Consider the following 21,619-nt stretch of genomic DNA (forward strand, 5'->3'; position numbering starts at 1 on the left):
AGCTCCGGAGTGTGGGAATCGAACTCGGATTCTCTTGAAATTCACCCTCACAAAAAGAATTCACTTGTCACTTGAGCTATTCTATTAAATTACAAATGTCATGATTTGAATATAACTTACATTGTGTATGTTAGCCTAACAAAATTATCCAACTCAGTGGTGGCATTGGTCTTAAACATGAAGTTCGATACATGTAATGCATCATGAGTCAACCGATTGGGAAGGAATTACTCCAGCAAAAATAATGTAAAAGAAAAAAGATAGTTTATGCGATCATTGTAGAAATCCTAAAGAAGATACTATATAGCATTGAGGCAATTCAATGCAAATATTGGAACTGTGACAATAATGAATGAAATAGATCCACCATGGTCAATAACAAATTTGAGAAGGAAATTGTTGAAATTTAAATCACAATAAGCAACTATGAAATTTGAAGTCATCAACCAAATTAAAGCTACAACCATGGTGGATAGTATGACAAACAAAAAATGAGGGGGGCGGGAGAGAGAATAAGAATCAAACAAAACAGTGACTACAATTAATAATCAGTCAATTGGAACTAGTCATCTTTTTTAATCAATCAGAGGAGTTCACCCCCAAAAATTAAGGGTTAGTAATTATCATTATTAAACTTTTCAAGCTAAGTTTGTAATAATTATAAAATGAATTCCCTCTGAAAAGTTTTCAATAATTATAAAATTGATATTTTTTCCTTTTTTTTTTTCTTTTTTCTTTCTTTTTCTTTTTTACTAAAACTATGAACNTTTTGTGTAATAGTCACGCAAATTACATAAGTGTTTATGTATTACTAGTCCTACAAACTACACATGAAAGGTAAATTGCACTAGAAATATCATGTACGGCGGGTTTAATTGAAAGGTACAAGAGTCAAAGACAAAACCAAAGATTTCTCTTCTTATTGATAGTGGTGAGAGATAGAGTATTTTATACGGTGTTAAAATACAACCAAACTTAATAAATTTAATCTTGCCAAATTCATATGCCCTACAGGATTTCTTTCGTTAAAGAGATCGAGTATTAGCACCAGATACTTGCACATATTCTCCTTAGGTGCATGCTAGAATTATGGGAAAGACTAGAAATTTGAGTCACATCTCTCTTATGTCTAAGGCGGTTATTTCGTGTTTCACAAGTTTGGTTCCAATTTTTGTTGCATCGATGAAGATTTCATGTGAGAATCTTGAACGCGTGCATGATTTATAGCAAAATTAATGGTTAAAACATTTTAGTGAATTTTTTTTTTCACGTTTGTTGTATAGTTGAAGAAATGAATGAGGGAGAGAGAGGGGAAAAAATAAACTTAGTAACTACCCTCACACTCTACTAGGTGTGTGCACCCACTAGGCGTGCAAGTTCTGTGAACAAAATGATATTTTTTCTTTAAAAATTGTGAAAATCGAGACTATTGCAGAAAAATGATGCAAAAAGTTGACAACTACCTAAACGTGTCCACTCACTTTTTTTTTCTTTTTTTCTCCCCTCTAGCTCTCATAACAAAAATCTCTCAAAAAAACTTGAGGGAAATTCCCAGGTCTTTCTCTGTCCATTTAATGGTCAGCTCCGGAGTGTGGGAATCGAACTCGGATTCTCTTGAAATTCACCCTCACAAAAAGAATTCACTTGTCACTTGAGCTATTCTATTAAATTACAAATGTCATGATTTGAATATAACTTACATTGTGTATGTTAGCCTAACAAAATTATCCAACTCAGTGGTGGCATTGGTCTTAAACATGAAGTTCGATACATGTAATGCATCATGAGTCAACCGATTGGGAAGGAATTACTCCAGCAAAAATAATGTAAAAGAAAAAAGATAGTTTATGCGATCATTGTAGAAATCCTAAAGAAGATACTATATAGCATTGAGGCAATTCAATGCAAATATTGGAACTGTGACAATAATGAATGAAATAGATCCACCATGGTCAATAACAAATTTGAGAAGGAAATTGTTGAAATTTAAATCACAATAAGCAACTATGAAATTTGAAGTCATCAACCAAATTAAAGCTACAACCATGGTGGATAGTATGACAAACAAAAAATGAGGGGGGCGGGAGAGAGAATAAGAATCAAACAAAACAGTGACTACAATTAATAATCAGTCAATTGGAACTAGTCATCTTTTTTAATCAATCAGAGGAGTTCACCCCCAAAAATTAAGGGTTAGTAATTATCATTATTAAACTTTTCAAGCTAAGTTTGTAATAATTATAAAATGAATTCCCTCTGAAAAGTTTTCAATAATTATAAAATTGATATTTTTTCCTTTTTTTTTTTCTTTTTTCTTTCTTTTTCTTTTTTACTAAAACTATGAACCATTGATAAGACCTTGTTTTCATTTGGTCTTGCCCATATGTGTGTCTGTGGGGTGGGGGGTGGGGGGTGGGGGGGGGGCATATGGCCAAGTTTCAGTGTGGTTAGACATTAACGTGCGACTGGTACGGTCACAACATTAGGTATGCAAAAACACACCACAAAACGCACCACGCACCAAAAAGCACACCATACCCATCACACCTAATGATGCATTTCCGAACACTGTGTGGTGCATTTATGCATACCTAATGGTGTGTTTTGTGGTGATGCGTACCCAATGATGTGTTTTTTGGTGCATTGGCGCATTTCTTTGTTATGTATTTCCTAACACTATTAATAAATTTTTGCATACCTAATGGTGCGGTCGCACCGGCCGCACGTTAAGGCCAAGCCGCATTTAAGTTGACATATATATATATATATATATATATATATATATATATATATATNTATATATATATATATATATATATATATATATATATATATATATATATATATATATATATATATATATATATATATATGAAAGAGATTGTTGAGTTTATAACTGTATACAACACAAAGATGCAAGCTAAAAAAATACGTACAAATTTATAAATTCATGTAATCATGAATTAATTTCTGTGAGTATTATATATCAATTCTCATTTTAATTACAAATATTTATATTAATAATTACAAATCAAATAAATATAATTATTAAATTAAAAATTATATATATAAATGAACAAAGCTCATATCACATTTTTATATATAAAATTTAATAACACTGTATAATTTAATATTTTATCTTTTTAGTATGTGCATCAACAAATGTCATATATATATATATATATATATATATATATATATATATATATATAGACACACACACATATATGTACTAACTTTTTAATGGTTTGTAATTTTGATTAGTTATTTCTTTAGTCTAAATAACGTTTGATCTAAGACCATAATATTTATACTTAAATCTTTCATACCGTGCATCGCGCGGGTAACATACTAATACTAATACTAATTTATATTATAGAGAGAGGAATTCCATTTGAGTACTATTGACTCTATGAAACTTACTGTCCATTTGGTCGGTTGAAAAATATTTGAAGGAAATGGAATTCAAATTCCATGGAAAACAAATTTCACTGTTTGGTTGGTGGAAAAGAAATTACTGGGAATATGAATTTCATTGTTTGGTTGAGTTTGGAATGGTAAGGAATTATGGATATAAAAACCAATATGCCCTTAGTAATAATGGTTTAGCTATATATAATGTGTAATTAATAAATTTGGTTGATGGTAAAATAGTCCAAAACTTAATACTTTCTTCTCACCTTCCTTGGAAAACAAAATACCTAACTCTACTTCAGAATTTGTTTTCCTTCCTGGAAAGTCAAATTCCATGGAAATCATTTTCTATCTAACCAAACAACATAATCTTTCATTTTTCCTCCACTTTTTGGAAAAACTTTTCCATGGATGGAAGAAGAAGAAGAATGCATGTATACAGCATATTTCTGAGGACTTTTTCAGTAATGGTGGACCATTGTGGTGGTTTAGGAGGAGGAGTAGGAGCCAGTGCACCAGAAAATTTTGGACTATTTGCATTGGGGCAGTTGGCCTCACAGAATCATTTTTCTTTTTCCAACTTTTTTTTTTCTTTTGCCTTTTCTTCTTGCTTATTTATTTTGTTCCCCCTTTCCCTTTAGCTAGACAATGATACATGTGATCATGTGATATTTGATTTTTCTTGGTCAGTTACAGAAAAAGGTTGGTTTTCCAGTACTTTGGTTATTTGTAACAAATAATAACAATAACCGACATTATTCTAATTAAGAATTAAAAATATAGTTGCGAAAGGAGTGGTGAAATGGGCGGAGCACGATTCTTGGTTTCTCGTATCAGGCTATCACAAGTTTGATTCTTGCCAACATCTTCTCTATTGAGTCTGATGCACATGACTTTTCTAGTACGATTTACTTGTGTAATTTACAAAATTTTACATAAGATTATAGTTTACTCAATTCATACATTCAGATAGTAATTGTAGGTTTTCATCGTAATCCCAAAAACAAAATTATGCTTAATAAAAAATTGTAATTTCATATAAGTTTAGATTTCGTAAAATAAGTTTTTGCTATCTAATATAGCTAATTGAAATGTCAAGTACCGTGTAGTTTGATGGCATCATTGTGGCCATACTACCCCCTATCTTACTATCCCTATGTTCATAATACACAGAATTCATGTTCATTATACACATACACATAAACACAATATAATGAACATGAATTCTGTGTATTATTTTAAGTGTTTATATATGTGTCCTCAACTATATAATTATGTGAATGAGCAAATTGTCATTTTGGTCCACTGACTATAGGGATCCTGTTAATTGTAGTCCACAACTTTCAAAACTGTTAATTGCATACCATAACTATTCAATTTTTATCAATTTTGGTCACTCCGGCCAAATTACCGGCCAACTTCGTCGGAAAATCCTAAACCCTAAAATAATGATGGGTATTTTAGTCATTTCATGTCTGTTTTCTTCTTCTCCGACGAATCTCTTCTTCTCCGGCGGACCATCTGCCGCTTCTTGCCTTTTGGATGCAATTTCAAGAAGATGAAACTTGAAGCAAATAAAAACATCAAACTTAACAAGAAATCAAAGCTTGAAAACATCTCTTGAAGCAAATTAAAGCTTGAAGCATATAAAAACATCTCTTCTTCTCCGGCGGACCACCATTTTCCCGCCGCTGCTAGAAGGAGAAGAAGGAATCCAGCCTGCCACTGCCATGGTCTTGCTGCATTGCGCCGTCGTCGAAAGCTCGCTGCTCACGCCAGACAGGGGAAGGGAAGGATCGCCGGACAACACTGTTGGTTCTTTGTTCCACCGCTGCTTACAGTCACCACTGGGAAAAACAGAGATGAGGAAGGAGGTTGATCGCCGGAGAGGAGGCCACTGTTGTTCGTCGCTAGAGGAGAGCCAAGGTCGCCATTGTTCTGATAGAGAGGAACCAGAGCTGCCGCCGGTCAAAGCTACTCGGAGAGAACACATCTACATGCTCTGCTTTGCTACAGGGGATGCTGACGCTACGCTGGAGGGGTAACACTGCCGTTTGCTGCTCTGTTCATCGCGAAGGCATTGCCGGAAAAGTGCAAGAACGTCGGAGATGAAGACCAGACATGTGAAATTACTAAAATATCCCTCATTATTTTAGGGTTTAGGATTTTCCGGCGAAGTTGGCCGGTAATTTGGCCGGAGTGACCAAAATTGATAAAAATTGAATAGTCATGGTATGCAATTAATAGTTTTGAAAGTCGTGGACTTTAATTAACAGGACCCATATAGTCAGTATACCAAAATGACAATTTTCTCTTATGTGAATTATGAACATGGATTCTGTACTTTATGAAGTCAAATTCTATATATTGGACTAGGGTCCACGATATAAATTGTCACTATTCCTTCATCCCCTCTCATCGGCTTACCTACGAATTATTATACCATGGACCCGAGTCCATCTTGCAAGGTGGATGCAGGTCCATTTTCACAATTTTAGAACTTTATGTTCATAATTTTTAAACTCTATGTTCACAATTTTTTAACTCTATATTAATAATTTTTTAACTCTATATTCAAAATTACAAAACTCTATGTTCACAATTCCAGAACTCTATGTTCACAATTTCAGAACTCTATGTTTACAATTTCAGAACTCTATATTCAATAGTATAACACCATTTTTGAATCTATATAACAAAATTGTGAATATAGAGTTCAAAAATTGTGAATATTGAGTAATATAATTTTGTATATTAATATTTAAAATTGTGAATATAGAGTTCTAAAATTGTAGACGTAAAGTTCTAAAATTGTGAACATAAAGTTCTAAAATTGTGAACATAGAGTTTTTAAATTGTGAATGTGGACATGGGCCCACCTTACAAGATAGACCCCGATCCATAGCATAATTTGCCCTTACCTACCCCTTCATTCTAAGCTCACCTTTCTAAGCCCAACACACTATTCTTGGCAATTTATATCGTGGACCAGGGTGCCCAATGCATTGTGCACCCCTATACAAAACGTCGTCGTTTTGGATCTTTTTAATTAACGATTTTTTTTTTTGAAATTTCGTTTTCTGTTCGGCCGTTAACTTATAAGATGAGTTTTGCGTATGCTGTGATGATATTCTGTGCATTCTGTGTTGACATTCTGTGTATTCTGACCACAAATTCTGTACATTCATCTCAATTATGTATGTTAATCACTTGAGTAGTGTAAGATGAGTTATGCGTAGATTTTGATGTGTTTGTGTATTTAGTGTTATCATTTATGTACATTATTGCTATGAATTATGTATATTATTGTTATAGATTATGCGTGTTAACCATTGGAGTAGTGTAAACACTAAGATCACCTATGTGTACATGTGTGACAATTTTTTGTGTATTCTTTACATGGATTTTGTGTATGGTATTAAAAATCAATAATGTATAGAATTATATACTAGAATACACATAGGGGGTGTTTGGCAAACGGCTGATGGCTTATAGTTGATAGCTGGTTGGTTTAGCTAGTAGTTGATGGCTGATTGCGTTAACTGGTTTGACCAGCTGGTTGTATTAGCTGGTTATAAAAAAACTGTTTGGTAAATTAGCTGGTTATTAGTAGCTGATTGAATGTAAAATGACATTTAAGGGTATGCGTGTATTGTATTATTTCAACCTTTAAGTATAACAAATCCACCACCCATTTATAAGTAAATTCCATTGATTTCAAAGAACAAAATAGTCAATATACTCATTAATCCCAACAAGCTAATAGAAAAAGCTACATTCATTAGCTTTTCAATTTTCAACTTATTGGCCCAATAAGCCAAGGCCAATAAGCCATTTACCAAACACTTCAAAATAGCTTATTGGTAGGTCAAAGAAGCTAAACTTGATCAAATAAGCTAAAATTTGACTGATAAGCCAATAACCAAACACCCCCATAATCTATTAATAGAATACACAAAATCATAAGCCTAAGTATTATCATTTCTGTTTCATGAGGCATGACATTCAAATCATTAATGTACATAATTATATAGTAGAATACACATAATCTCTGAATAGAATATACATAATAATAATGTCATCTCCAAGAATAAGAGGCCTCTGCAAACACAAACACACATAACAGGGCAATGGTATTATACCAAAGTACAGAACATGAGTTGTCGGCCAACACAAAGGTCCCCACTCAAACGGCACCAAGTAGAAGAAACAAAATGTAAAAGGAAGTGGGGTCCCCAACCAAGCTGGTCAGAGATCCACGCTGGTCAGAGATCCACGCTTGTAATCACAAGATCACGAGTTAAATCTTTGCCTCATTAGTTTGAACCGGTCAGTTATAGGTAACATAAGTTGGTTTATTTCCTTGTGGTCCTTTGCCGGCTAGGGTCACAAGGCTGGGTTTGCTCATACCCAAAAGGGTTGTGAGGTTTCCCTTGTCATCCAAAAAATTGTAAAAGGAAGCAAAAGCAAAAATGTACTAAGTTATTCCATTCTACATTTCTACCACTGCAACTTCTGGCTAAATGCTCCCAAAGAAAATGAAAATCTGAAAACAACTAAAAAATGTAGTATGTTGTTCTTGTTAAGGTACAACAACCATGCAAATCCCATCTCTCCAGCATGTTAATGCAAGGACTCAAGACTGTTTTAGCTTGAACAATTTGTGAGCAACTCTAAGCCACGGGCCAAGGCCAAGATATTTTACTGATTAGAGGCTCAAATACACGATAATGTATTCTGGATAACTTACTTGTCATGTGCCTTTGAAAAAATTACCAAATTATGCGAATGAATTCACCCGATTAGCTCGTGCTTCAAGTTTTAGTATTTACTTGTAGAGGTTGTCTAGATATTGGTGTTGAAGCTGGATCTGCCATCAATGCCTTGCCCTTTTCAAGCTGTGAATGGTGGTGGTCGCTCTTCCTCATCTCCTCCAAACTTTCTCCTTGTGCATGAGAGGCGCCACACATCACACTACTAGCTGAATTGGAGAATAAGTTGATGCTTCCATTTTCCAATCCACTATTACGCCAAGCGACATTACTTATGTCGGTGGCTAATGCAGCCAATTCATGGATTGGGAAGGATGGAGACTCTGAATAGTCAACGAACTCGGGACCCAGTAAGGAACTGTTATGATTTCCTTGAGGTGAATTTCCACAGCAACCATGGCCACACTGACGAGGAACCAAATGTTCACCAAAAGCTCCTTCAAGCAATTTGCTGATCCCGATATTTGGATTTGAGGTGGCTTGAAGCGAAGATCCTTGTAGAGGAGTAACTCTTGGTACTGAGAAAAAGGCTTCTGGGCCATCCAAAGAATTATAAACACTAAAAGCACTTACACGCGCCACAGGGCGGAACAGAGTAGGTGGTTCCCTTGGTTCTTCAATAGATTGAACTGCATCCTGGTTCTTGTCTTCAGAGGGTACATCATTTGGGTTTTCAACTGAGAAGAAATCTTTTCCCTCAGAAGCCTTCAATGAATTGACATCTCCACATGATTGAGTATCCTCAGAGGACGCTTTAGATCTTTCAGGGCTAACATCTTCACCCATGTTGCCAAACTCACCTTTAAGCTTTCCAAGTGCCGCATAGTGCCGCCTCAAGGTAGAATTCCAGTGATTTTTAATTGCATTGTCTGTTCTTCCAGGCAAAAGCTTTGCAATTGATGCCCATTTATTTCCATGGACAGCATGTGCCTGGAGAATTATGCGATCTTCTTCCTCTGTCACAATTCATAGCTTTGTTAGTCTCATTGGTATTTTAGATCATTAAATTTTCTGTCACAATTGATAGATTTGTTAGTCTCATTGGCATTTTAGAATTTAGATAATTGAAATTTTTGTCACATTCTGTACTAAAAGCATTTACATCACTGTAGAATAATTATAAAATGCAGATTATCCTATCTAAGGGAAAGTGGTAAACTACGCACATCTCCACTTACATGCAGAAATATGAGGAATGATGATAGAAAAGGTAGAGTACAACAATCCCCCCACACCATACATACCCAGGGGGATCTACTTTGGGCCATATGGCTTTAGGTGTTAGACATAGAAATAAATAAGAATTTGTGCCTAACATAGAACTTGTCCAGAGTCTATCCAATGTCCCAAACTAGTTGAACTGAAAGTGATTGTTCTCTAAAATGGAAAGCCTACAGGTATAGCTCACTCCATGCAGAATGCTAAATAGTATATTTCAACATCCATTACCAAATGGATTTGCAAGCATTAGTTGCTTTCTAAACAAACTCAAAAGCAAGATTTACAACGGATATTTGTTCTCACCAAGGAAAATAGGTAGAAGCAATTCTCTGTTCATTACTCTACACGGAGAAATGCCAATGGAAGTGGTAAACCGATTGATATCATGCTATAACTTAATGCTTACAAATGGAACTTAATACAATTTTCTCCAAGCCAGAATATCTAATGAATATGTAAATTGTTTCACTACTTCAAAAAGTTAGAAAAAAAAAAACCAAAAAAAAAAAAAAAAACTACTTTCTAAGCACAGCTAACCTCCACAGTTAACATAGGAATGTCATGCATATATATATATGTATTACCAACACTTTTACCCTCATCTACAAGTATGAAATAATGAAATGGAAAATACACTTTTACCAACACTTCATACCACTACCGTCTAATGCGTCCTAGGAGAGTAGGAGGGGCTATCATTATAGGGAAAGAACAAGGATGCACTTATGGTTGAAATGGAAAATACACTCTCCTTTTTCGTGTTCATAGGACACCCTATCAATGTTCAATGTTCACTATTCAACTTTTATAACAACTGGAATTTGATTTGAGAGATTCCATTCCATTCATTTTGCTTGTAACTTGTTTTCTTTGTTACTAATTCACAATTTAGTAAAGGACAAAGCTTTACAACTACGATTTCTTCTCAGTCCTCTTTGTATGTTTAAAGCCACATCCACATTGCCATATTGGTGTAAACAGCGAGTCTATGCAATTATCAAATCCTATTTCTCTTACAAGTGAATTAACACATTTTGCCCTATGATGATGATTCAAATTAGGAAAATTCGTAAATATGTTTTTAGAGAAAATGAAATTGAGATTGAGAGTTACCAGTAAACGGCTTGCGTTTGACGGCAGGGTCAAGCTGATTGCACCAGCGGAGGCGGCACGACTTCCCCGATCTGCCGGAAATTCCCCGAGCGATCAGGCTCCAATTCCTCGGCCCGAAATTGCTCACCAGCCGACTCAGTATCGCGTCCTCTTCCGGCGACCACGGCCCTTTCACTCGGTCCGCCGCCGCCTTCTTATCGCTCATTTGGTCGCTGTTTCCGCTGCCGTCTTCCAACACCACCACCTCGTCGTCTTCCTCACCTGTACCGCCACCGCCACCGCTCTCGACGGTGGCGTCCCCAGCAGAAACCGGCGCATCCTCCAATTCGGCGGTATCAAGCTCCATTTTTGCGTATTAATTTTTTTCAAGTAATTTATAGTATTATCTAAGAATTCATAGGTACCCGCCTAAGTACAAACAGCTGCAGTGCTGCGAGTGAGGAAGACTGGCGCGTAGATATTGTAGGCACCTGTTCCGGACATTGCTGCTATCACAATTTTACCTACGTTTTTTTTTTTTTTTTTTTTTTTTCACTAAATGACCATTATGCAATAATTTCAATATTAAGAATAGAATATAAGATAAATTTTACAATCTAATACAATTAAAAAAAAACATATTTAAGCCCAAATATATTAATAACAAATATAAAGCAACTCAATAAAAAATAAAAATCTAAAACCCTAGCTCATTATACTACCGTAATCATCGCCGTCATTGTCACCGTTGTCATTGTTGCTTCCACTTCTACAGTCGCCATTACTATATTCATTACCATCATTTTTTCAATATGCGCATAGTCGTCACCATTGATATCGTCGTTGACGCACCATTGTCATTGTTGCTTATGTCACCACCATTTCCTTTAATGTCCATTAATTTATGTTGAAAAAACTCTAGATCTATGGCATCACCCTCGCCCCGGTCAAACACCATACTCCACCCTCCATCCACTATCGTTCCCTCACCTCCCTCAGAAAAATCATCCATACTCCCACCACCAAACCTCTTTCGCTATGGTCAAAACCCTTCATCAATCATCCTTTCTTTGACAAACGCATTCCACCCCTACCTTTTGAAAACCACCATCACTCACTTCCCTCCTTTTGTATCTTCCCACTATCAATTCTCATATAAAAAAAAATTCTAGATCGGCCAATTCCCCACCTCTTTCTCCGTTATCAAGAACAAACACTTCCACCAAGGTAACCAAAACTCTTGAGTAACAAACAATAAAAGAGATAAACACACACCCCTCCCCCACCTAAAAAAGGGAGGAAAATGATTGAAAAACAAATGAAAAATAGAGAGTTTTTGCCCAAAGACCCATCTTGACGCTCACTAGGAAGAAGAAACTCAACAATAATTATCTTACCTCTAGATATATGAGAGATCATTTTCTCTCTTGTTTTAATGGTTTCGAAGGTTTTTAATGGACCGGGGCCATCATAAAACTGTGCTAATGTAGGAGAAATAAGTGTGAAAATTAATGATATAATAATAAGAGTTCAAACCCTTTGTAATATTGCAATTGGGCTACAATGAATTAAATAAAATAAGGAATTAATACAAGTCCAAAAGAACCCAACCTACTGGCCTAACCTACAAGTCAATTGACCCATTGGGAAGTTAGTTGGAAGTTTCCAACCAACAAGCCAAACTAGCAAATTAGGGCCAATGACAAACTAGGTAGTGTTAGTTGGAAACTTTACAACTAACATACCAAACTAGCCTACGACTAATGTCAAAATACGGGGAACTAGTTGAAAGTTACCAACCAACAAGCCATACTATAGTATATGGCCAATAACAAACGAGTGAGGTCAAGTGGAAGTGTTGATGTTGACAAGGATGATCATGTCTAGAAGAGAGAATGCCCCCCTTACCCCTTCTATATATATATAGAGAGAGAGAGAGAGAGAGGGAGGGAGAAAGAGAGAAAAGTAGGTTCGCGTGCGGGTGGGTGGCTCATGTGCGGTTAGATGAGAGCCATTGATTCTGCATAAATCAACGTCCATTATCAACAATGATTAAAAAAACGCGATTTCAATTTGGTCTTTTTGCATCTAGGTCAAATTTAGGGTGCATAGTTTTTCTTCTTAAGTCGCATGGTTTTCCTTCTTAAGGTGCGTGATTTTTGGGTTTAAGGTGCGTGGCTTGAGTTTAAGGTGCGTTAGTTGTTGAAACGTAAGTACGTCAGTCTAAAGTTTTAAGTGCGTGATTTTTTTTCTTAAGGTGCGCCAGTTGTTAAAACTTAAGGTGTGTCGGCCTAAGGCTTTAAGTGTGTGGTTTTCCTTCTTAAGGTGCATTGTTTTCCTTCTTAAGATGTGTCAATCTAAAGCTTTTGGTGTGTGATTTTCCTTCTTAAGATGCGTTGTTTTCCTTCTTAAGGTGTGACATTTTTCTACAGTTTGCTTCTTTAATTCATCAGTTTTGTTCTGGCCAAAGACATAGTACATGAAGAAAAAGCTTTTTAGGAACTTGTGTTAAACCTTGCAACAGGACGCGCGTTTTTTTTCTAAAATTTTCATTGATTTGAGCCGTTGATCTAATTTGATCAAAGGTTCAAATCTAACCCCATTTTTCACTTGGAGCATCCTCGCACCAGAACTCATCCCTATATATACACTAATGAACCAAGGTGTCTAACAAACCATAACCACACACGTGCCTCTTGTCAACTATCACATTTCATACCAATTTGCCACGTCTCGCAAAGAACCAGGAAAACTGCTACCTACCCACTACTTAGACCAACCACTTAGCCAATGGCTAAACTGCCCACGGGCCAACCAATCAACTGGCTAAATAACACCAACCATCGACCAAAAACCCCTTTGTCGCCTAACTTGCCATGGTCTGGTTGTGACCATGGAGGCCTATCGATCGCCTATGGCAACCTGTCGGTTGGGCAGGGGGCAAATTGTCTCCCTCATCCTTGGGTGTTTTCCCTCTTTTGTTCCCTTTTTATGTAGTTGTGCTTTAACACCCTATACTTAATGCCTTGATACATTTTGTTCCCCAAACTTCTAAGCAACAAGACTTAAAAAAGAAAAAAAAACCTTCAACCAAAAAAAAAAAAAAGAGGAAAATGATTACAACACAAATATATAGTTAAACATATTAAAAAAAAAAAAAACCTCCCGCTGTTTCACATATATTCTTTGCAGATGACAACCTGATTTTTTTTTCAAAGCTACACTTGGGGAGGCGCAGGTCATTCAAAGGTGCCTCGTTAAGTATGAAGAGATGTCTGAGCAGTCGATGAAATTTAATAAGTCATGTATGGTCTTTAGTAGAAATGTTGGGCTCAAGATGCTAATTTGGTTGCGGTTGAAGTTGGTGTATTATATGTTAATTCTATTGGAAAGTATTTGGGTTTACCTCTTGGTGTGGGGAAAAATAAGAAGGAAGTTCTTGGTTTTATTGAGACAAAACTCAAACAAAGAGTGGGGGGATGGAATAAGAGAATCCTTTCTAGAGTCGGGAAGGAAGTTTTGCTTAAGAGTGTAGCCCAAGCTTTGCCTACCTATACTATGAGCATTTATTATCTTTCTACGACATTTTGTGTTGACCCCTGGAGAGGGTTATGAATAAATTTTGGTAGGAGTCAAAATCTAATGGTTGAGGGGGTGTTCACTGACTTTCTTGGTCTCGTATGTGCATGCCGAAGCAGTGTGGTGGTATTGGTTTTAAACATCTTCATGATTTTAATTTAGCTCTGTTGGCTAAGCAAGGCTGGCGCTTTTTTATTCAACCGAATTCGTTGGCTGCAAAGCTATTTTAAAGCTATGTATTTTTCAAATTGCTCTTTTTACAAGCAAAGTTGGGTGCAAACCCAAGCTAATGGAAATGCGACCAGGGTTTTCTTCAGAGAGGTTACCGCCAGATTGGTAATGAGAATGAGACCAGAATATGGGATGAGCCATGGTTATATGATAAGGTTGCTCCGTTCATTGTTACTCCCCGTTTTGAACATCATGGTTTCACGACTGTTTCGGCCCTTATTGACCATGTTGTCTTTGATTAGGATGTGACACTTCTTAATATATATGGCAAGCTCAATTATGTTTTCTTAATATATTTGGCAAGCTCAATTATGTTTTTGGATGTTGTTGATGTTGTTTGACATTGTTTCTTATTATTTTGGCAAGCTCAGATTATGTTTTTGGATGTTGATGTTGTTTTTAGAAGTTTATTAATATTATGTTTGCTTAATATATTTGGCAAGCTTAGATTATGTTTTTTAATATAATAGATTTAATGCAGATACATGATATTAATTGTGGGTAATTTTTTTTTAAAATTTTAGCGACGGATAATTCCGTCACTAAGTTCAAGCTAAATGAAATTCAATTCAAATAAATTAGCGACCATAGTATCCGTTGCTACATATAATGACGGAAAATAGCGACGGAAAATTCTGACACTAATAATAGCGACGGAAGTATCCGTCGTTAATCCCTTGCAAATTTCGTCCAAAACTCGTCGTAGAAGGAAATTAGTGATGGACAAATTGTTAGTGTAGCGACAGAAAATTTCGTCGCTAGTCCCTCACAAATGTCATCGACGAATCCGTCGCCGGACGAAATTTAGCGACGGATTCTTTTCGTTTAGCGAGGAAATTATCCGTTGCAAATCTTAGCGACGGAAAAAAATTGTGTCGCAAAATTCTAGCGAGGAGGGTTTTTGTGACGGACGAAATCCGTCGCTAAACGCTTTACCGATGGAATTTCCTCATTTAGCGACGGAATTTGTTCGTCGCTATTCCGGCGTTTTTTTGTAGTGTTTGAGGAGGAGAACTATGAATTGTGATCGATCTTAGGGCTTAAATTTCTTTATTCATGCTCAAATTGGGATATTGAGTTAAAAAGGACGAAAGTATTTTTAAAATTTTTAGATTCCGGCACGTTTTAAACGGATATGTGACTAAGATGAATTTTGACACTAAAAAAATAGTCGTGGGGCCAAAATTGGTAGAAATTAAACATGTCGACCAAAATTGTCATTTTGTTAATAGTCGTGTGATCAAAATTGGTATTTACTCAATTGTAAATAGTATATGGTAATTATGTATATAGATTTACCATAATAAACGGATTAACACATGATAAGATATATTAGGAAAAGTATCAATTAATTAAAATATGATAGGAAAATTATATTATAGAAATTATATTAGGAAATTGATTAGCTAGAACCAATCTTGCTAATTTTTCCTAATTCTATATTTGTAATTACCGTTATAAACGGATTTAATAGAAAAATTTAATTATGAACTTTATATTAAGATCTAGTTTTGGATTATTATTATTATTATTATTATTATTATTATTATATTATGATGATGATTATTATTATTATTAATATTAGGGAAATTATATTAGGACAATTATATTAAGAATTTTAGATTATTATTATTACGGAATATTATTATATTATTATGATTATAATCTTAACATAATAGATTTTAAATTGAGGCTACAAAATTTAATATTATTATTTTATTTATTCAAGTATAGTAATCACAATTTTTAACTAATAACTGTGCATCGGAAGACTTCAATATAATGGAGGTACAGTGATATAATTCTTGAAATCCATAAATTAATTATGGAATATATATATATATATATAATTAATTAATTAATTAATTCCTTAATTATGTAATTAGAAACGTAGGAACATTCTATGCAATAATATTTATCATAACAATTACATATGTACATCATATTATATCATATATACGGGTGCATAATAATAAAAGGGTATACTAATATATATGAAATTAATTCCTTAATTCCGTAATTAGAAACATAGAAACATTCTATGCCAATTATGTTTAGTATAATAATTAAATACATACATCATATGGCTTTCAAAAGGAAACTTGAAACGAGTTCTGAAGTATACAGGTTGTGAATTGATCATTACATACATACATAAAAACATAGATAATTGAAAAACGTCAACATACAATTTGTTTCTTTCCTATTATGGTGCATGCAATCTTTGTTTTTTATGCTTTGCAATTTTGCGAGGTTTGTCGTTGGGCTTCCACGGACTATTTTATCGAATTACATGAACATCCGTAGATGGAGAAGATCAAGATTACAATTTCTACAATATGTAGATGAGCATTTGTAGATTGCACGCTTTTCATATTTGTTTTACCGAATTACATGAGCATACATAAATGGAGAAGATCAAGATTGCAGACTAGACAATATGTAGATAAGTATCCGTAGATTGCAACCTCTTCATTTGTTTTACCGAATTATATGAGCAAGATCAAGATTGCAATATAAGTTTCCATTGTATTTATAGGTGTAAAATGTAATAAATAATTTGGAAGATTTTTCAAAAGGAAAGTGTAATTAATTATTTAAATACTAATTATAAATGACATTTTTGTCCAAATGTTTAATATTACTAAAATAACCCTGAGTTTGGGCAAGAAAACTTGGTCAGACACTTTTGTTATTATTATTATATATATATATATATATATATATATATATATATATACCATTTTTTTCCTTATATGAAAAACATTCTTATTTTAAAATTTTACATTTATATCCAAGTTTTGTTTCATCAAAATCTACTTTGGTGATATTTTAAACTTTTGTTTGTTATCATAAATAATAATAAATAGATAGATGTTTGAACAATTCTTACTTTTATTTCTAAATGCTTTCCAACCCTTAAATGTAGGGTAATCAAAACTACTCGTGCTTATTCTAAGCGGCCGAAGTTTCCTTATATGAAAAACATTCTTATTTTAAAATTTTACGTTTATATTCAAGTTTTGTTTCAAAATCTGGTGATATTTTAAACTGTTGTTTGTTATCATAAATAAATAAAGAATAATAATAAGTAGATATATGTTTTAAGAACTCTTAATTTTATTTCTAGATCCACATCTCGCACGCATGCAAACCAAGGCAACAACAACAACGCACACGCCATTTCCCTTTATTTCTCAATTCATAAGACTTCAAGGCTCCTTTGAAATGCTATCCTTTATAACGTGGGAGTAGAAAGGTTTTGAAAGCAAAGGTTTTGAAAGCAATGTGGGAGAAAAGCAAGTTAAAGAAGTCTTTTGAAGAATGACTTTCCAACATTATATACTGGCATATATACCTAAATCTATTTGTTATATGTAGTGTTGTGTAGCCGTGTAAGGTGTAAAAAAAAAGATTTGATGGTGTCCGGAACCTTATGCTGGCATAGATTTGTGGAAAACAGGTACCCATTGGGAGTGATTTGTCCGAGGAGCAGTTTATATATAATGTTGAAAGAACTCATGTAGGAACGAATTGAATGTGAGACTAATCGTGGAACCAAGGTGATGAATGTCTATCCAATTATCTCTATGTTGAGAAATGATATTCCCCATAGGGACTTGCTTGCATCATATGCCAACCCTAGAGTAAGTCATATATATGCTCTCCGATCCAAATCTCTGACGGTAAGCACCCAGGCAAAACTAAATTATAGGAGGATGCCAGAAGTACCTGTGATAAAACTGAGATTGCAAGAGAGTCCATGCATCTTTTTGACACAAATGGAAAAAGAGAAGGCTTGAAATCTGAATGCATTTGCAAGAAGTGATCAGAGTGGAAACCAGACATGTCTAATTAGATTGCCTAACTAAAGAACTTGATCTAAACTTCATAGATTCACCCTCAAAGAACTTCAAGCAGAAGTTGCTGCTGCCTTCTTCCTTGGAGCTGCTTCAATAATGTATTCCATAAGATAACATATCAGTTCAACACAACTGCAGTATCAGTTCAACACAACTGCAGTATCGACCATAACCCACACACAAATATTAGGCCTTCCTCAATAGTTAAACTTGAGTGTGATTTTTGAGAAGTTTCAATGAATTGTGGACCATGGGTCATGGTTGATACTGCAGTTGTGTTGAACTGATACTGCAGTTGTGTTGAAAGGGATGGGTCATGGTTGATACTGCAGTTGTGTTGAACTGTTGAACTGATACGGGCGCGGTCACTGCATGCGCCTCACGCAAATGAGGCACAGTGACACTCCCCCAAATGGGGCCCACCAAACCTGCAAAAACACTTAGTTTTGCAGGAGAAAGAACTCCTATAAAACATCCCCTTCCTATTTATAAAAACACCGCCTACCAAGTTATTACTGTTTCAAAATCAATGCAAAAAACACCGCCTACCAAGTTATTACTGTTTCAAAATCAATGCAAAAGTAACCAATGGGGATACCCTTAGTGCCAGATTTGATCTAAATTAAAGCACAAGCTAGGCACTAGCATGGGAGTGGGGTAAGAAGTGCTTGATGATATAATTGAACTGGATGATGTATTTATAATTTGAAAAGTTGAGTATTGGGAGCTACTGAATGTCAATGGATCTTTATTTAATTTTTACAAATTTTTGTAATGAAGAATGATCTCAACGGAAAAATCTAATTAATGAAATAACTACAATGCAAGTCGACAACACTGAATATTATAAATGAATAATATATATATATATATATATATATATATATATATATATATATATATATATTTTCTACTTCTGTCATTCATAAATATGAATGAACGACCCAATGCAAGAGTCCCTGCCTGGGCTGTTTCCTCGATCAATTAGACAGATGGGGCAGCGACATCATCATCATCAGTGGGGGTAGGCGCGCCGCTGGAAAGCTCAACCATGGCACGGCGAGGGCTCTTCTGTGGAGCGCCAACAAGACCCTCTTCGGATGAAGGACCCGGTGCCATCTCGCCGTTGCTGCTCTTAAGCTCAATCATGTCACGTCGAGTGTGGCTCCTTTGCTTCTCACATAGATCCGGTAAGTACACTCCTAAATATTCAACCAAACAAAAAACCCTAGGTTAAAAAAAATATAGGTTTAAACCTATGGGCCCCTCACTCTCTGCCCGAGGATTGTGAGAGAAGGTAATCACGAGATGTGTTTGGAGATTGTGAGATAAGGTAAACTGCTGGACTCCCTGTCCGGGATTGTGAGAGAAAGTAATCACGGGATGTGTTCATCGCTGTTTGAGATCTTCCCTTATTGAGAAGTGATACTACACACAATCAGCCAGTCAGCCTTTCAGCCTTTCGACCACTGAACTATATATGTAATTTGATTTGTAAAAAAATTGAGTCTTACCTTCACCGGCAGCTAGGTTAAAGTAAAGGTCGACGACATTGGGGCAATTCTGGTAACAGGAGGAGGAGCAAAGCTTCGCGGTGAAAGACGACTCGAGCAAGGAATCCGAGGAGAGACCCACGGATTTCCGATCGAGCCCACATGCTTCCACGCACTCGTCTGTCTCTATGTGCTCCCCCACGCTACTTCCCACTACAACCTCTGACGTCTTGCACTGGTATTCCACCTTATTCCCCTCATTCGTCACTGAGTTTTCTAACAAACATCTCTTACCCGACGACGAGATCGCAAACGAACAAACATTTGCTGGCAGATACTCGCAGGTAATGTCACCTAAATATCACAATATTACAATCGCCTTAATCGCCTATTTTATGGATTTGCAAATATAGAATGAATGAATGAATGCATGCAAGCAATGAAAATTACTAATAGAAAAAGGAATTTAATTCATTACCAAGAGCTCCCTGGAGGAAGAGGGATCCAACGAAGAACAGAATCATCATCGAGGAGTCCATGGATCTTGAGTATTTTTACTTTTAATTTATTTTTTTATTTTATTTTATTTATTTTTATTTTTTTGATTGTTTTAATTTTGTCTGTGGTGGAAGGAGAGGTTTATAAAGGGTAGCTAGCGATTTATAAGACTGTTTGTGGTTCCTATGAGCAACCAATCGGTGGTTTCCCGTTTGTACAGGGATAGGGAAGACACGATCAACCCACAATTATTTGGCTTAGAATTGAATATCATTACTTTTTCTTTTTCTTTTTTCTTTTTATTTTAAAAACTATTCTTGCTTTTCGTTTAGGAAAAATGTTTTTTTTTTCATATAGGAATTATAATTTATTAGCAATTTCTTAATTGTTTAAATTGTGTGTGTGTGTGTGTGTATATATATATATATATATATATATATATATATATATATATATATATATATATATATATATATATATATATATATATATATATATATATATATATAAATTCTTGGTATTGATAGCGATTTATAAGACTGTTTGTCCTTCATTCCTTGTGGGAGGCACAGAACATGGCAGTTTGGGAGGAGAAAAGTGCGACTCCAATCACGGTTTGAAGGAGGGTAACAGCGTCGCTGCATGTGTGGGCTGGGGCGGTCGAAGTTGTGAGTGTCCAGCGCATCCCATGAGCTAGTTTGCCGTTTTGATGCTGGGCTCCGACAGGGAACTAGGGCGTGTGACTTTCGGAGTGGGTTTGGTTACGGGAGAAGGTGCTTTTTTCGTTGCGTGTAATGGTGAGTTACAATATGTTCGGGATCCACTCTTGGCCGAGGCAATGGCGTGTAAAGAGGCCCTGGTTGAAGGCCCATGCGTTAGCCATGGTAATGAGACTTGGACTGAACGTTTGTATTGGGATAGTGTTCCCCCTGATTTTTTTTTGTTGAGGCTTAATATATTGGTTCGGTTGTTTTGGTTTTCAAAAAATTAAGTATGTATATATATATATATATATATATATATATATATAGATGTTTTGGACTTGTAATTTAAACGCATTATGATTGTAATCCTTTGCAATGTTAATGAGTGTCCAAAATCAGTTTTCAATCATAATTTATGAATTAAAAGTACAAAATTCAAAATAGCATTAATATTTTATGAACTATACAAGCTCATACTTAATAAGTATAAACTACAATCACTATTTAATCATACAGGTACAAAAATTGTTAGCTGTTGTATATAATTTGTCAACTATAAGTACAAGCTCTAACGATTATTTTTGGACTAAGATTCACAATGTAGGGTAGACTTTGGTGAATGATATAATTTGTCTCAAATGAGGTATTAGATTTTGTTTGAATTGGGCTTACCAAATTTATCTCCCTTTTTTTTGGGCTTAATTTATTTGAGTTGCTTGGGTTCGCTTAGTTTGTTGTCTTCATCCGATTGG

General features: G+C 35.1%; 2 protein-coding genes across 2 annotated transcripts; both read right to left on the bottom strand.

The window, feature by feature from the left end:
* Positions 1-7,707: 7,707 nt before the first annotated feature.
* Positions 7,708-11,034, bottom strand: LOC115998102 (transcription factor MYB1-like). Its single transcript, XM_031237577.1, has 2 exons — positions 10,521-11,034; positions 7,708-9,142 (listed from the first exon to the last, which is right to left on the bottom strand). Exons 1-2 carry the CDS (start codon positions 10,864-10,866, stop codon positions 8,229-8,231), a joined length of 1,260 nt encoding a protein of 419 aa, XP_031093437.1. The 5' UTR covers positions 10,867-11,034; the 3' UTR covers positions 7,708-8,228.
* Positions 11,035-19,078: 8,044 nt separating this feature from the next.
* LOC115997896 lies at positions 19,079-20,337 on the bottom strand. Its single transcript, XM_031237316.1, has 3 exons — positions 20,144-20,337; positions 19,687-20,019; positions 19,079-19,374 (listed from the first exon to the last, which is right to left on the bottom strand). The coding sequence occupies exons 1-3, from the start codon at positions 20,202-20,204 to the stop codon at positions 19,157-19,159; spliced, it is 612 nt and encodes a 203-aa protein (XP_031093176.1). The 5' UTR covers positions 20,205-20,337; the 3' UTR covers positions 19,079-19,156.
* Positions 20,338-21,619: the final 1,282 nt, after the last annotated feature.

Source organism: Ipomoea triloba, chromosome 12 (assembly GCF_003576645.1).
Source record: "Ipomoea triloba cultivar NCNSP0323 chromosome 12, ASM357664v1".
Lineage (NCBI taxonomy): Eukaryota > Viridiplantae > Streptophyta > Magnoliopsida > Solanales > Convolvulaceae > Ipomoea > Ipomoea triloba.

Bases quoted from the DNA above. Each gene is read 5' to 3' on its own strand.
- LOC115998102 (XM_031237577.1), bottom strand. From the start codon at position 10,866: ATGGAGCTTGATACCGCCGAATTGGAGGATGCGCCGGTTTCTGCTGGG. The intron at 9,143-10,520 runs GTAACTCTCAAT...GAATTGTGACAG, and splicing joins CAAACGCAAGCCGTTTACTG to AGGAAGAAGATCGCATAATT.
- LOC115997896 (XM_031237316.1), bottom strand. From the start codon at position 20,204: ATGGACTCCTCGATGATGATTCTGTTCTTCGTTGGATCCCTCTTCCTC. The intron at 20,020-20,143 runs GTAATGAATTAA...TGTGATATTTAG, and splicing joins CTTCCTCCAGGGAGCTCTTG to GTGACATTACCTGCGAGTAT. The intron at 19,375-19,686 runs GTAAGACTCAAT...TTGAATATTTAG, and splicing joins TAACCTAGCTGCCGGTGAAG to GAGTGTACTTACCGGATCTA.